Below are 18,051 nucleotides of genomic sequence, written 5' to 3'. Positions count from 1 at the left end.
TAAAGCTTGTTTCCTTATTTATTTTCATTTTGGATGATACGTCTATTGGTGTAAGTGAGGTGTTAAAGTCCCCCACTATTATTGTGTTACTGTTGATTTCCTCTTTTATAGCTGTTAGCAGTTGCCTTATGTATTGAGGTGCTTCTGTGTTGGGTGCATATATATTTATAATTGTTATATCTTCTTGGATTGATCCCTTGATCATTATGTGGTGTCCTTCCTTGTCTCTTGTAACATTCTTTATTTTGAAGTCTATTTTGTCTGATTTGAGTATTGCTGCTCCAGCTTTCCTCTGATTCCCATTTACAGGGAATACCTTTTTTTATCCTCTCACTTTCAGTCTGTATGTGTCTGTAGATCTGAAGTGGGTCTCTTGTAGATAGCATATATTTGGGTCTTGTTTTTGTATCCATTCAGCCAGTCTTTGTCTTTTGGTTGGAGCTTTTAATCCATTTTCATTTAAGGTAATTATTGATATGTATATTCTTACTGCCATTTTGTTAATTGTTTTGGGTTTGTCTTTGTAGGTCTTTTTTCTGCCTTTCCTCTTTTGTTCTCGTCTCTCTTGTGATTTGATGACCTTCCTTAGTGTTGTGCTTGGATTCCTTTTTTCTTACATGTGTGTATATCTATTATAGATTTTTGGTTTGTGGTTACCATGAGGATTCGGTATAGCAGTCTATATATATTTCCATGATTGTTTTAAGTTGCTGATCTTTTTATTTCAAGTGCATTTCAGATATCCTGCTTTTGTATTCTCCTCTTCTCGCAATTTTTGTTTTAGATATCATATTTGTGTGTGGATGATTTCCTACCTTTACTGTAGGTTTGCTTTAACCAGTGAGTGTTCCCATTTCGTAATTTTCTTGTTTCTCATTTTGGCCTTTTCTTTTCCACCTAGAGAAGTTCCTTTAGCATTTTTCATAAAGCTGGTTTGGTGGTGCTGAATTCTTTTAGCTTTCGCTTGTCTGTAAAGCTTTTGATTTCTCCATCAAATCTGAAAAAGAGCCTTGCTGGGTAGAGTATTCTCAGTTGTAGGTTTTTCTTTTTCATTACTTTAAAGGTATCATGCCACTCCCTTCTGGGCTGCAGAATTTCTGCTGAAAAGTCAGCTGATAACCTTATGGGGATTCCCTTGTATGTTATTTGTTGCTTTTCACTTGTTGCTTTTAATATTTTTTCTTTCTCTTTCATTTTTGTCAATTTGATAACTATGTGTCTTGGCATGTTCCTCCTTGGGTTGATGCTGTATGGTACTCTCTGCGCTTCCTGGACTTGGGTGACTGCTTCCTTTCCCATGTTAGGAAAGTTTTCAGCTATTATCTCTTCAGGTATCTTCTCAGGCCCTTTCTCTCTCTTCTCCTTCTGGGACCCCTATAATGTTAATGTTGGTGCATTTGATGTTGTCCCAGAGGTCTCTTAAACTGTTCTCGTTTCTTTTCAGACTTTTTTCTTTATTCTGTTCTGTGGCAGTGATTTCCAACACCCTGTCTTCCAGCTCCCTTATCCATTCTTTTGCCTCATTTATTCTTCTGTTGATTCCTTCTAGTTTATTTTTTATTTCAATTATTGTATTCTTCAACTCTGGTTGTTCTTTATTTTTTCTAATTCTTTGTTGAAAACTTCTTTTAACTTCTCACTTTATGCATGCATTCTTTTCCTGAGTTCTTGGATCATCTTTACGATCATTGCTCTGAACTATTTCTTGGGTAGATTGCCTATCTCCACATCACTTAGTTGTTTTTCTGGGGTTTTATCTTGTTCTTTTGTCTGGAACATACTCCTCTGCCATCTCATTTTGTCTAAGGTTCTATCTGTATTTTTATGTATGTGGAAGGTTAGTTATGTTTCTTGACCTTGGAGAAATGGCCCTCTGTAGGGGAGGTCGTATGTGTCCCAGCAGTACACGCCCCCTCTCATCACCCAATGACCAGGGACCAGCTGGTCCCGGGATAGGTTCTGACCTTTGTTTGCAGGCTGAGTTCCACAGGCACTGGGACTGTATTTTTCTTGCTTCTGGTATCTGCCCACTGGTGGGTGAGGCTGGTAAAGCTTCCTGTGGGAGGGGCATATCTCTGCCCGCTGGTGGGTAGAGTTGGATCTTGGCCCTCTGGTGGGCAGGGCCATGTCAAGGGGCGTGTCTGGAGGTGGCTATGGTCTCAGGAAGTCTTTAGGTAGCCTGTCTGTTGATGGGTGGGACTGTGTTCCTGCCCTATTGGTTGTTTGGCCTGAGGCACCCCAGCACTGGAACCTATAGGCTGTTGGGTGGGGCCAGGTCTTGGTGTTAATGTCCCAAGTAAGATGTCAGCCTTCACTCCTGGGTATGTTTGCCACCAGCTTTGATGTCCCAAAAAAGAGTCATAGCCACCACCCACCTCTGCACGAGACCATCCAAGACCAACAGGTAGGTCTGGCCTAGGCTCCTGTGAATTCACTGCATTTGCCTTGGTTCCTGGTAATAAGACCTTGTGTGCATCCTTCAAGAGTGAAGTTTCTGTTTCCCCCAGTCCTGTGGAATTCCTGTGATCAAGACCCGCTGACCTTCAAAGACAAGTGCTCTGGGGGCTCCTCCTCCCGATGCCAGACCCCCACGCTGGGGAGCCTCTTGTGGGGCTCAGAACTCTCACTCCTGTGGGAGAACTTCTGTGATATAATTATCTCCAGTTTGTGGGTCACCCACCTAGGAGGTATGGGATTTGATTATATCGCAAGTGTGCCCCTCCTACCATCTTGTTGCGATTTCCTCTTTGTCTTTGGATGTAGCATATCTTTCTTTGGTAGTTTCCAGTCTTTTTTATTGATGATTGTTCAGCAGTTAGTTGTGATTTTGATGTTCTCATGGGAGGAGTGAGCTCAAGGTCTTCTACTCCACCATCTTGTCTTGTTTTCCTCACTGGGTGCTCCAGCAGGAACAGCACAGAGGTCCCAAGAGCGCTGTTACCAGGTCTTGTTAATGTAGCTTGTATACAGTCATCTTTGGTAAACCCTGAGAAAGTAGAGCGTAAACCATGTGGGAGCATTCAGAAAAAGGAAGGCTCTGTGCTGCTATTTAAGAAAAAAACATCCTGGATAAAAGTCAGCATGGCCCTCCTCAGATGTTGGGGCACATACAGGAGCTCTTTTCTCCTGCACATGTGGCCACATGCAGGCATTTGTCCCAAAGCCAAAGTGTATGTTTATTTTTTGAATGGGAATAAATAAAAATGAAGTTAATGAGAAATTCTAATTTGGTTTCTTGAATTACAATATGGATTTTTAAAAAGAGTAACTTCTTATTTCACTAATGAACCAGAACTTGGTTGAACCTGAGTCTTTATGTTTAAGACTTATCTTTAAAAATTCTTAACCAAACCAAATTCTTTCTTTCCTTTTATAGCGTAGATGGGATTTTTGGTCGGTTTACTTTTTTAATTGGAATAAATAAAGTTGAAGTTAGTGAGATATTCTAACTTGTATAACTTCTCTTGCCTTGTGAATCTTTAATGAATGGTCCTTATTTCTTTTCAAATGTAAATGCTTTTTTATATTCTCTGAAACCTAGTGGTTTAATTAAAAATCCATAATCTAGAATATCTTGGAGGTTTTTTCGTTTTTTTTTAACTGAATTTGTAAAGGTCAGGCCTTAGCATGCCTTGGGTGTTCTGGCCACAACTAAAATGACTTTTGAAGACTTACTTTCAGGAATCATTTCTGTAGTTCATAAAATGACTTTTGAGAGGGGCATGTGTGTATGTATACACACAAAAGTAAAGTGGATTTAAAAAATAATTTCTATATCCTTGAATGTTGATTTTTTAAAATGTCTGTGACTATTATTGGTATTCTGTTTGCTCATTGATGAATTCTATGATTAGAGAATAAGGATATTGGAAATACATCTTCCTGAGTTTTACTTCTGACTTAGGTTAGGAGAGAGTCTCTGACAGGGCATTAAGGGGACATTTTGCAAATGGGCCAAATTTTCCTCTCTGGTGTTTGTTTGAAAACTCAAAATGTATATAAAATTATGGTCTTGGTATTGAACCAAGGGAAGTGACTAATCATCATGTTAAAGTTTATTGTTTCCTTTGTTGGGATGAGTTCCACCAGTATGCAGTCCTATTCTATGAAATAGTTCTTTGTTATATTGAGCCGGAAACCATGGCTTTCAAACTTAAAGGGAAGACCCCTAAATCTAGTAATTTACTATTTGGTAAATGAGCTTATGCTTATGCTTTTTTATAGATTTTTAGAGTTGGACAAGATTTTGTAAATTAGCTCCTCTAAGCAGATCAGTTAGTGGCAGAGCCAGGGCTGAGCCTGGGCCTTCTAGATCATGCTGGGCTTTTTTTTTTTTTTTTTTTTTTTTTGCTGCCTTGGGTCTTTGTTGCTGCATGTGGGCTTTTCTCTAGTTGCCGCGAGCGGGGGCTACTCTTGTTGCGGTGCACGGGCTTCTTATTGCAGTGGCTTCTCTTGTTACGGAGCACAGGCTCTAGGCACGCAGGCTTCAGTGGTTGTAGCACGCGAGCCCTAGAGGTGCGTGGGCTTCAGTAGTTGCAGTGCGTGGGCTTTGTAGTTATGGCTAGCAGGTTCTAGAGCACAGCCTCAGTAGTTGTGGCACACAGGCTTAGTTGCTCTGTGGCATGTGGGATCTTTCCGGACCAGGGATCGAACCCATGTCCCCTGCATTGGCAGGTGGATTCTTAACCACTGCGCCACCAGGGAAGTCCCAATCATGCTATTTTTGTTTTTTTGTTTATTTGTTTTTTAAAAAATAAACTTTAAATTTTGGAATGGTTTTAAATTTACAGAAAGGTTGCAGATAGAGTACAGAGATTTCCTCAGTACCCTTCACCCCACTTCCCCTACTATTAACATATTACATTGCCATGGTACATATGTCAAAACTAAAACCAACATTGGTACATTACTGTTAATTGAACTCTAGGCTTTAAATGCATTTCACCAGTGTTTCCTTTATGTCCCAGGATCCCTTCTAGGCTACCAGACTACATTTAATTGCTATGTCTACTTAGTCTCTCTAGTCTATGATAGTTTCTCAGTGTTGCTTTTTTTTTTTTTTTAATAACTTTGACATTGTCTAGGAGTACTAGCTGGGTATGTCTGATGTTTTTCTCATGATTAGACTGGGGGTATGGGTTTTTGGAAAGAGTATCACAGATGTAGAATATCTTTCTCGTTGCATTTATCAGGGGTGGGGGGTTACATGATATCCACATGCCTTCACTGGTGATGTTAACCTTCATCACTTGGTTAAGGTGGTGTTCGCCAGGTTTCTTCACTATAATTTCCCTCTTATCTTTCTCTACTCTTTGGAGAGGTAGACTCATGCTCCTTTTACCTGGTATTCTGTCTTCCTATCTATTGGTTTTTACATTCTTACTAAGTCTTAAATTTTTCTGTCAGGTTAAGTTCTTAGACTGAAAGTGGTCTAAATTTTTGTCAGTAGCATTTGTTGGATCCTCATTATATGAAGAGTTTTTGGCACTTGGAGATTTATTACACATCTCTCTTTCTCTTTCTCAACATGTTCACATAGCACTGAAATCAACTTTTTACATGTTTGCTGCTTCTGTTGGGTTGTAAAAATGAGAGATCTCGGGGCTTCTCTGGTGGCGCAGTGGTTGAGAATCTGCCTGCTAATGCAGGGAACACGGGTTCGAGCCCTGGTCTGGGAGGATCCCACATGCCCTGGAGCAACTAGGCCCGTGAGGCACAACTACTGAGCCTGCGCGTCTGGAGCCTGTGCTCCGTAACAAGAGAGGCCGTGATAGTGAGAGGCCCGCGCACCGCGATGAAGAGTGGCCCCTGCTTGCCACAACTAGAGAAAGCCCTCGCACAGAAACAAAGACCCAACACAGCAAAAATAAATAAATTAATTAATAAACTCCTACCCCCAACATCTTCTTAAAAAAAAAAAGAGAGAGATCTCTTCACTTCTGTATTTGTAATGCCTAGCACAGTGTCTGCTGGCTAGAAGTTTTGCAGTAAATGTTTTGTTGAACTAAATTGATGAAGGAAACGTGTATTAGTTGGAAAACACAACAAACATCTGATATTTCATCCTAGTTTGCTATTATTAGAAATTGAAACTGGGAGTTCAACTGACTGAGTAGACCAACGAGCAAACAAAACTCCTTAGGAAACTCCTAAAATACTGGTTCTCAAAGCATGGTCTCCTATAAACAACGTCAGCATCACCAGTTAACATATTAGAAATGCAAATTCTCAGGCCGTACCTCAAACCAACTGAATAAGAATCTCTGGGGTTGTGTCAAAAAACCTGTGTTTTAACAAGCCCTCCAGGTGATTCTAATGGCCAGAAATTTGAGAAATACTCCCTAAAAGCATAGAGGATGAAAAAAAAAATCAAAGAAAGAGAACAGCTAGTGGTAATTAACTGCAACAGTGAATCTAGTCCCCTCTTTCCCTGCTGTCTCTGTCCATGAGTAAGCTTAGGTTTATTTTTGATGCATTTACCTTGAAATCATCAAAAAGATATATGAAATGCTTCTTAGTTAAGTGTCTGTCTCTAACTGTGCAAATGCATTTGCTAGTACATTTCAGTTTAAGAACTAGTTGCTGGCCAGGTTTCAAGCGTTGTACATCATTTGATTTAGTTGCTGTGTTTGTTTCAGTGACATGCTTTGATTAGGATAAAGTACAATATAATAAGAAAACAAACAAAATCATAATTCAACCGTATACTGTTCACTTTTTCTATTTTATTTGGTGGAAAAGTTTTTTACTTCAGTTTTGTCAGGAAAATTATTTTCAAGGCAACATGAACTTAGTAATATATTTTTTTAACTTTGAAAAACTGTGTTGTCTGTTGGCAGCAGATGACTGACATAGCTTTTTTGCTTCAAGTGTCCACTTTTCCAGGAAATGACTCCCATCTGTAGCAAGAGGAATGCTGACCTTTAATGTGCATGTTAGTCACTTCTTTTAGCTCATTGCCAAGCTAATAATATTACATATATTGTGAATTTGTTTGAAAGTATGAAATAATATTACATATATTGTGAATTTGGTTGAAAGTAGTTTTCTTTCTGGAGTTTCAAGCTTTTGGAAATAGAAAGTTTGTGGGGTTTTTTGTATTTAATAATTAAAAATAATTTTAATAGGTAATACATTCTCGTGGTTCAGAAATCAGTACAATATAAGAAGATATTCAGTGGAAAAAAATGTCAGTCCCATCCTTGCCCTCAACTGCTCCATTTACACCTACTCTATATATTCTTATTTATCCTTCCTTTCTTGTTTATCCTCATAGAATTTCTTAATGAAAACAGATATGAATAATTATTATCCCCTTACCATAAAGGTTACACACTATTATTATACATACACACTGTTCACCGCTATACTTTTTTCATGTTAACATAGTATCTTGGATATCTTTTTTTTTTTTTTTTTGCGTTACTGGGGCCTCTCACTGTTGTGGCCTCTCCCGTTGCGGAGCACAGGCTCCGGATGCGCAGGCTCAGCGGCCATGGCTCACGGGCCCAGCTGCTCCGCGGCATGTGGGATCTTCCCAGACCGGGGCACGAACCCGTGTCCCCTGCATCGGCAGGCGGACTCTTAACCACTGCGCCACCAGGGAAGCCCCTTGGATATCTTTTGACACAGAGGGCTCCATGATTCTTTTTCTGGTCAGCTTTATTAAGGACTACTTTACATACAATGGACTGCATTCAATTTAAGTATATAATTTGATGAGTTTTGACAATTGTATATATCTGTGAAGGTACCACCACAGTTAAGATACAGAATATTTCCCATGGATTTGCTTTTTCTTGGGCAGGTGGGGGGTTGGTTTGTTTGATAGTATTTCATTGTATGGGTATACCATAGTTTTTTAAACCAGTCTTTGCTGATGAGCACTTGGGTGCTAATACAAACAATTCTATAATTAAAAACCTATTTCATACAGCATTTCCTATGTAGGCAGGTAGAGGATATCTGAGGATAGACTCCCAGATGTCAGATTTCTGAGCCAAAAGGGAAATAAGTAATTTGGTAGATGTTGCCAGAGTACCATTCAGTAGTCTTGGTACCAGTTTGAGCTCTCACTAGCAATGTACGAGAGTGCCTGTTTGCCCAGTCTAGCTAACAAATTGTGTTATGAAATTTTGGACTTTTGCCATTAGAAGGAAAATGGTATTTTCATATAGTTTTAACTTGCCATTTTCTTGCGAGTGAAAGTGAGCATATTTTTATAAGTTAAAGGATGGGCCATTTGTGATATATACTTTTCTGTAAAGTATCTGTTAATACTCTTAGCCTATTTTCCTACTGGATTTTGTGGTTTTCTTCTGTTAATATCTAAGTATTCTTTATATATTAGGGAAGTTAATTCTTTCTTTGCAAATATTTTTTTCCCCAGGTTGTTTTCTTTTGACATTACAAGACCTTTACTTGAAGGGTGTGTGTCTAAGTTTTTACTGCTTAGGATATCTTCCTAAAAGTTGCTTAGTTTTGATTTACTTTCTTTTCTCCGTCCTTCCTTTCATCTCTCCCTCTTTTCCTCTTTCTTTCCTTCCCAGCCTAATTTCTTAATAAAAGGATTTGAGGCAGCTTGAAGATGCTTTTTTCTTGAGCAATAATCAGTTCGTGGGTGGTTGTTGTTAAATGATTTTAATATATATGACCCTGGTTCATCTGTTTTGAAGGCCATGTTTTTGGTATACTGCGCATTGGAGAAAGAACCTGTGCCAGTGTCCTTGCCTCCAGCCTTGGTGCCACCTTCTAAGAGGAAAACGGTCAGTATATCAGGCTCTGTGCGGTTGATCCCCTCTTCAACATCAGCCAAGGAACCTTATCACTCCTTACCACCTGTAGGCATTTTACCTACCAAAGCACCGTTAAGACAGGTATAGATTTATCAGTGTTAAAGGACTGTTTTTAAAAAACAAAATGCATGGCATTTAACAGTTGATTGCTTGATGAAGATAGAAGGAGCAATCAAAGGGATCAAAAATTCAGAGCTCCCTCTGGTTGAACCTATATAGTGTGATGTCCTAGAGAAGACAATCCTCTCCTGCATTTGGCCTTACTTAGGTCATATGGATGTTTCATTGGCTTTGCCTTGATCTACCTGGAATTAAAGTTGGAGAAAGAAGATGCTCCATGTTAATCTGGCATGCTTGCCCTGGCAAAGTGAATAGATGTTTTGTTTGTTTAATCTCTAGTTAACTCTTGATTCTTTGGGATCAAATTTTCCAATTTGGGGTTGTTCAAGGCCTTTTTTTTCCTACAACCTGCTTCTTGTTAGGTTGAGTAAAGGAAAATAATGACAGAATATGCAGATCAGCCAGTTTGGCTACAGTTAAGAACGGGGAATGAAACTATAAAAAAATGGAGATTTAGAATTATCTGAATCTTTTGTTTATGTAGACTCTCCTAGTTACGCATCTTAATGTGGTCATTCATAAGTCAAGAGTTAACTGTGCTTGAATTTACTCATTACTTAAAAAAAAGTAAAATGGACATCTTTAAGTACAGTCCCTATAGCTAACCTGTATTTTTATTCTGTAATTTTCTCTTCATCACAGCATTTCAATTGGGGTGTGATGGAAGTGACACACTGTTGCTATAGTTAGTGGGGTAGAATTGCACAGAATTTGTGAAAGTTACTGTCATGGGCTGAAAGAGGGACACTTCAAAGTTTGTTTCATTTTGGTGGAAATACTATATATATATTTTTTTCCTGTAGTGGGTTGTATCCCCTGCAGAAAAAGCTAAATATGATGAAATCTTCTTGAAAACTGATAAAGATATGGATGGATTTGTGTCTGGATTGGAAGTCCGTGAAATCTTCCTGAAGACAGGTTTACCTTCTGCCTTACTAGCCCATATTTGGTAAGACTTAATATTTAAGTGATTTAAAAAACAAATATGGTTTTGTATCAACTCTAGTTTTGTAGATTCTTATTTTTAGGCATTTGTAAGTAGGACAGTTTTTGTTTAGAATTCTTTGTAGAGAAAAATTTAAGTCTGATGATTTCTTCTGGATAGTGGACAAAAGCTTGAGAATGGGTTACCTATAGTTTTATTAGATTGACAGTGTCAGTTAATGGTTACTAGAATGTTAAAATCCAGCATTGGTTTATATCAGCTAATTAAACTTCAGTTTTTAAGAGAGAATCCAAAATTCTGAAATTTAAACAATATAAAACAAATCCAGAATCTTCAAGGTATACTTGTATAATTCTTTCTATAGGGTATATGTATACTTTTATACCTTTACGTGGGAACTATACACTTGGTCCTTAAAAAATGACAAACTTTAGTGTCTCTAATGAATTTCACATTAAATGAGATAATATAATGAAAATGCTTTTTATAGTGTTTCTGCTGCCAATCCACCTGACTATACTGAGATTAGTTATCATGAGGTTTTCAAGGGGCAGCAAACATCAGAAGTGAAACCATATAGTTGCAAAGAGGAACTTAGAAAAGAACAAAGGACAGCAGATCTGCTTTAAAAGGAACAAGAACCCAAGGCTGGGAAAGATTAAATATATGTAGCTAGTGATAGCTGCCACTTTCAAGTGCCTAGGCTAGGCACTATGCTGAATAAATGGCAGCTGTCATGGTTTGCCATTATGCCCAGACTTTTTATGTACTTTGTCTTTAATTCTCACAGTAACCTTGCAAGATAGGTGTAATCTCCACTTTATAGATGAAGAAACTAAGGCTTGGAGAGGTTAAAAAATATGGCCAGTGTCACAAGAAGAAATAAGTAGAAAAGCTGGAATGTAAGGTTTCTTTGACACCATAGCCCATAGTCTTTTAATCAGGCCACATTGGTTTTCAATGAATCAAACAGATCAGGACTTTAGAAAGCTGACCTTAAGAACAAAAGGCGGGGGAGGGGGGAAGCAAATAGAATAAAACATTTGCTGTTTCTCTTCAAGTGATTTTTGTAAAGGTTTCCAGATTGCTGCCTTCTCTCCACACGTGATCTCCATTTGCAGCTGTTAGTTTTCTTTGACGGTGATCCTGACATCCTCCTACTTCAAAAGTTGTAGGAAACAAGCCGACATGGAGTATTTTGCTTGTTTTAGAATCATTCTAATGCCACTAACGAACCAAATTTGTTGAAACTTAGGTTTCATTTTTAACATGTTTTAATGTTGAAAATGTTGGGAGTAGAGAATGTTGGAATTCTTTGGCCCACCACAGCTTTTACTCCGTAGCGGTTCTGGAAATTGGTAAGAAAGCACAGAGCAAACCCAAATTAGAGGACCCTGCTCAGCACCAAGGTGAACAGTCTCTTTTTCTTACCATTTTAGCCAATAACTCTCTTCTAACATTTTAGTGAGTTTTTGGCTAGCCATAAGTTGGTATGACTTTATTTTTTAATTCAACTGGTGATTATTTCAAAGCTACATAGTCATATTAATTTTCCCCTGGATTTTTAGAATGGTAATTGTGACATTTACATACTGTTCTTTTTGTTTATTTGTACAGGGCATTATGTGACACAAAGGACTGTGGGAAGCTTTCAAAAGATCAGTTTGCCTTGGCTTTTCACTTAATCAATCAAAAGTTAATAAAGGGCATCGATCCTCCTCACATTCTTACTCCTGAGATGATTCCACCATCAGATAGGGCCACTTTACAAAAGGTAAGACAACTTAAGAGAAAACCTTAATGCATTAACAGAAAAGAACAAATGCTATGCCAGGTGACAGAATCGATTTGTATGGAATAGTGGAGAAAATGTATCTGGCTAGAAACAGAGCAGTATACTGTTTACGGTTTAATTTGTGCCTATAAATATGTTGGAATACCTTGTATGATATCCTTGGGCTACAGCTCATTTATCCCACCATTCATTACACATATGACAACCATACTTTCCAGTCTTAAAACTGGAAAATGTGGTCTTGTTTTTCCCCCGTGGATATGTAAATTAATTTTTATGAATAGAGTGTAAATTTTAAATGAAACCTATAAGAATTAAATTACTGCATTTCATTTGATAATTCACTCTTGGAGAAAACAATACAGATTTGAAAACAAAATCTAGGAGATTATGATTGCTTTTTGTCAATTTTACATTAAAAAAAAGAAAAGAAAAACTTGTTGAGGAAAAGTCTGTGTGGTTTTCACCATATAGATGGCCCTCTATTCCTGAGCATACAACCGAATTTCATATCTGAACAGCTAGAAACAGGTTTTAGCTACTTTTGGTTCTGGCCAGCAGTGGGAATTTTCAAAACTACATGTTTCAGTAATGCTGTACCTTGATTTTTCTCTTCTCATCTAGAAACCCTTCCTAATATTGTGGTTTATAATATCTTGGCCTTATAATAGAGCTTTAAAAGGACTTGCATGCTCTAGTGGCTGTTTGCCGTCCATACTTTGTGTCTTTAAGTATCTTGTGACCTACAAAGTAACCATGGATGTGGTGATTCTTCAGAGTTACCTATATAGGAGTTGTCACATATTTGGTATCAGGAGAGTTCTCTTTAAAATGTCAGTAGAATGTCTTGCATTAATTTTGTCACATAGGTTAAAAAAATCCCATTTTAACAAATCTAGTAACAGTCAAAATTGGATTTTTTTCCTAAGTCAACTAAATGGAAATTTATAGCCACTAAATATAGAAGTTACATATAAGAGTTTTTATTCTTATTTTCACATTAAGTAACTACTTGATTTTATCTGCTTTGTGAGTGTTTTGGGGGGAGCATTTTGTGAATTTCTGAGATTTCTTTTGATGTAGAACATGGGTTCCCTAAGTTGTAGAGAAGGCTAAAAGTGATGCCACCCAGAAAGATAAAGGTTACAAATTTGTATTTATGCCCCCTGCTCAGTTATGGAACACTGTGTTGTTTCATCTTCTTTCACATATGTAGACTGCTTTTTTTCCTTGCTGCCTTCATTTTATACCCACTGAGTCTCCCACCAACACAAAATACACATACAGCAGAACTTTCTGAAGCAAATTGTTTGTTCATTGAAGTCTCTGTAACATTAGTAGGCACTTTGAGTTGCATCTGCTATACAGAATTTTCAATTAAGTAGATTTACTGAAGTCCATTCACTAGAGCATAGATACTTTTGTCCATGTCAGATATCAGTATTATTCATTAAAATGGGATTTTATCACTGTTGTCCTATCTATAAACCAAAAATTTTAACCTTAAAAATTAAAATTTGCATTTGTTTTGTCTTTCAAATAATCTCTTTTCTCTTTATAATCTAATTTTTTTAGAACTGCATTTTTTTTGCAGCTTTGACTAATCCTTTTTTGAATGTTGCTTTCCTTTCTGTGTTTTTTCTAGTTTGGACTATTTTTTCCATTCTGCAGCACTCTGCTTTTCGCCTTTCTTGTACTGTCAGTTTCTTAACTCTACTCTCTCAAGGTTAGAGCTTTACTTTATGCCTTTTTTAGCATTACGGTTTTTGGTTTACAAGATAACATTTTGAAATTAGAGGTTGTTTATGCCTCAAAGTTAATGCAGAGAAAATACCTAAACAGCATGCTTTTGTCACATGTCTGTCACTTGGTCCTTGTGTGCATTTTAACTTGCCTTCCCTAAGCTCTCTGATCCACTTAAAATCACCGAAGTGGAATTTTTGTGTAATACACAAAACAGGGTGAGAGAAAATATTTTGCAAGAAGGGGACATGGTACATTTTTCTTCATATGCCCTTCTTATACTTTATATACTGTTAGCCGAACTTTTTCTTTGCTTCCTGATTGCATGTTATTTTATTGCTCTAGAACAGGAGTTTAATTTTTGTGTCAGCAATTGAGAGTGACACAAGTACACTTATCAATACCAACTAAGTACACTAATCTTCATTCTGGAGTCATCTATGGTATTACCATATAACTTGTTTGAAATTAAACTTATTTGTCTCACTCTTCTTATTTGATGATATTTTTAATAGGGAAAGACTGTCAAATGTGAGTCACTTTTTTTGAGTTAGAGTGACAGAACAGGTATGGGAGTCCTGAGTTTCTTGGTTTGCTTGCACCTCTGATAGCAAATTTCTTAGTAGCACTTATGGGATGTAAGTTACTCTTGGTGATAAAAGTGAGACTAAGTGCTAATTTTTCATTTTGTTCGCCTTTCAAATTGTCTGGCCAGGCTTAATTAGCTCATAAGTCAAGTTTGGGCAGAGTTAAAATCCTAGTAAATACTTGTCACATTCAGAAACCCACTTTAAAATTTCTGACTTTTTAGAATGATAAGGGTCTATGTGTCAGTGAAACACATAATAGTAAAACATAGTAAGAGGCATATTTGGTACAAATCTGTAATTAATATAAAATTGAGAATAGCGTTAATTGAATCCTAACGGATGAGTTTTGGTATTGATAGTCAAAACAAAACAAAACAAAACATATGAGGACGGTTATGCAGTATAGCATAAAGAAATATAGAAGGAATTATTTGCCACATTTTATTGATGTACCTGTTTATCAAGTTGGCTTTTAGGGTAATGGTTTCGTTTACCTAAATGATCTTAATATGCAGGTGCCAAGGGGCATAATGTGAAATAGCACTTGAATTTGATTAGAAGTCTCCTGATCAATATCGCCTATTAGCTAGCTGGGTTCAACTTTAAGCAAGTCATTTAATATGTTTCTTTAGCTCTAAAATGGGGTTAATAATAATATCTGCCCTACCTACAGACCAGTTTTCAGATTAGTACTTAGTAAATTTGTAAACCATTATATAAATGTGAGCAGATAGGTTATTGTGAACTTTTAGGTTTCTTCTTCTGTTGTGCAAGTTGGTGACATACCTTAAGTTCACAGCAACATAAGTATAATACTAAGTTTTATGTTCTGCTAATAAGGTCCTCAATATATCTTAGTTTTACATGTTTAGGCCTCAGTTTTAACATTTCCTAATGATGATCATCCTGTTATTTGTCAGTTTGGTTGTAGCATTGGGTGTAGGTCAGGTGTTTGAAGGAACAGTTATCTTTTTGCCTTGACTTCAGCCAGCTATATAAGGCATCAAAAATGGTTCACAAAGGGGACTGAGCCAGGGTGGGAAGCAAGTCATTGGGAGCCTTTCCAACTTTCAAGAGCATATTCTGTTGAGGAAGTTAAGTATAATAATAGCTTACATTTATAAAATATCATAAAGTTTGTAGAGGGACTTCATATGCAATATTTATTTAATTTTTAAAGAGGGCAGGGCAGAGATTATTTCCCTGTTTTGCAGTGAAGATCATGCAGCTAGTAAAACAGCAGAGCCCAGAATAAACCCAGCTAGGTTTTCTAAATACAAATACCATTCAGAGACTAATTTTGATACCTCCATTATTGAAAGAAAACAATATGTAAAGGATGTCATATAAGACAGTTTCATGTATGGTGATATTAATATTTACTATGGAACATGCTGAGCGGTTGGTTTTACTTTAAATAGACACTGAAAGTATTTAATAAAAGTAAATACTTCTTGAATTAAATAAAATCAACCACCATTTACTTAATACAAATACAAATAAATCACAATTCACCTCCCCAAGAAATTTATGCTTCAGTGGAGGAATTAGTTTATAAATCTGATATCTGCTTTACTGCAACATTCTAGACAGGCTAAGATCACACGACGAAGACATTGGGATCTCAAGTGGTGGTATATATTACAGAACAACAGGTTTTAGAGAGTTTAAGGGAAAATGTCTTAGTATATAACTGCCTGTGTGTGTGTGTAAAATTGCACTAGATAGGGTTTTCTTAAGTGAATTAAAAGTGTTAGTAATACCATAAATTATGTATCCATATAGTGCTTTTAAACATTTTTAATGCTTTGCCGCATGGAATTTTATAGTAATAATGTTATAATTGTGAACTCTTTGTTTTTAGAACATCATAGGATCAAGTCCTGTCGCAGATTTCTCTGCTATTAAGGAGCTAGATACCCTTAACAATGAAATAGTTGACCTACAGAGGTATGTAAAGTAAAATTATACCTGATTATATAAATACATCCACACACTCTGTTTCTAATGTATATCTTGGGTAAGTACTACTTTATTTGGTTAAGTACTATGGTTCTTAAAATGGGAATCGGTGTACCTTATTAAATCTAAGGCAAATAGAAAGCCCAGAGATAAACCCATGCATATATAGTCACCTAATTTATGACACAGGAAGCAAGAACATACAATGGAGAAAAGACAGCCTCTTCAGTAAATGGTGCTGGGAAAACTGGACAGCTACATGTAAAAGAATGAAATTAGAACACTACCTAACACCATACACAAAAATAAACTCCAAATGGATTAAAGACCTAAATGTAAGACCAGACACTATAAAACTCATAGAGGAAAACATAGGAAAAACTCTCTGACATAAACCACAGCAAGATCTTTTTTGACCCACCTCTTAGAGTAATGAAAATAAAAACAAAAATAAACAAATGGGACCTAATGAAACTTAAAAGCTTTTGCACAGCAAAGGAAACCATAAACAAGATGAAAAGACAACCCTCAGAATGGGAGAAAATATTTGCAAACGAAGCAGCAGACAAAGGATTAATTTCTGATATATACAAACAGCTCATGGAGCTCAATATCAAAGAAACAAACAGTACAGTTAAAAAATGGGCAGAAGACCTAAATAGGCATTTCACCGAAGAAGACATACAGATGGCCAAGAGGCACATGAAAAGATGCTCAGCATCACTAATTATTAGAGAAATGCACATAAAAACTACAATGAGGTATCACCTCACACTAGTCAGAATGGCCATTATCAAAAAATCTAGAAACAGTAAATGCTGGAAAGGGTGTGGAGAAAAGGGAACCGTCCTGCACTATTGGTAGGAATGTAAATTGATACAACCACTATGGAGAACAGTACGGAGGTTCCTTAAAAAACTAAAAATAGAACTACCATATGACCCAACAATCCCGCTACTGGGCATATACCCTGAGAAAACCATAATTCTAAAAGAGACATGTACCACAATGTTTACTGCAGCACAGTTTACAATAGCCAGGACATGGAAACAACCTAAATGTCCATCGACAGATGAATCGATAAAGAAGATGTGGCACATGTATACAATGGAATATTACTCAGCCATAAAGCGGAACAAAATTGAGTTATTTGTAGGGAGGTGGATGGACCTAGAGTCTGTCATACAAAGTGAAGTAAGTCAGAAAGAGAAAAACAAATACTGTATGCTAACACATATATGGAATCTAAAAAAAAAAAAAAGGGTTCTGAAGAACTTACCAGCAGTACAGGAATAAAGATGCAGACATAGAGAATGTACTTGAGGACACAGGGAGGGGGAAGGGTAAGCTGGGACGAAGTGAGAGAGTGGCATGGGCACGGACATATATACACTACTAAATGTAAAATAGATAGCTAGTGGGAAGCAGCCACAGGGAGATCAGCTCGGTGCATTGTGACCACCTAGAGGTGTGGGATAGGGAGGGTAGGAGGGAGACACAAGAGGGAGGAGATATGGGAATATATGTATATGTATGGCTGATTCACTTTGTTATAAAGCACAAACTAACACACCATTGTAAAGCAATTATTCTCCAATAATGTGTTTAAAAAAAGTAATAAATAAATCTAAGGCAACCTTTAACTGCAGGATGCACTATTATGTAGCACTGAAAAAAGAAAAAACCACTGCCAAATAAACAATGGCATTCCAACAACTATAAGGTACTATTTGATTTTGGACAGTGAAATAGGTATCAGTATATCTTGGAATGAATGGAGTACAGTTTTTTTTTTGAAGTTTTTTAAAAATTTATTTTTGTTGAAGTATAGTTGATTTACAATGTTGTGTTAGTTTCAGGTGTACAGCAAAGTGGTTCAGTTATACATATATATACCTATTCTTTTTCAGATTCTTTTCCCTTATAGGTTATTACAAAATATTGAGTGTAGTTCCCTGTGGTATATAGGAGGTGCTTGTTGGTTATCTATTTTATATAGAGTAGTGTGTATATGTTAGTCCCAAACTCCTAATTTGCCCCTCCCTTTCCCCTGAAATACAGTTTTCCTCCAACTTCAGGCACTTGAATAACAATAGGAAA

The 18,051-nt window shown here is 36.9% G+C and overlaps 1 protein-coding gene across 2 annotated transcripts in view; it reads left to right on the top strand.

Moving 5' to 3' along the window:
* The window catches only part of EPS15 (epidermal growth factor receptor pathway substrate 15), a 159,859-nt gene that overhangs the window by 56,196 nt on the left and 85,612 nt on the right, over positions 1-18,051 (top strand). For both annotated transcript variants that reach the window (XM_079901716.1, XM_079901715.1), the window contains 4 exons: positions 8,676-8,765; positions 9,719-9,864; positions 11,479-11,635; positions 15,854-15,939. In XM_079901716.1, the coding sequence (XP_079757842.1) occupies positions 8,676-8,765; positions 9,719-9,864; positions 11,479-11,635; positions 15,854-15,939 (479 nt within the window). The remainder of the gene's footprint in view (positions 1-8,675; positions 8,766-9,718; positions 9,865-11,478; positions 11,636-15,853; positions 15,940-18,051) is intronic.

This window comes from Stenella coeruleoalba, assembly GCF_951394435.1.
Source record: "Stenella coeruleoalba genome assembly, chromosome: 1".
Lineage (NCBI taxonomy): Eukaryota > Metazoa > Chordata > Mammalia > Artiodactyla > Delphinidae > Stenella > Stenella coeruleoalba.
Note: the sequence above shows the minus strand (reverse complement) of the source record. Positions and strands in the feature narration are given on the sequence as shown.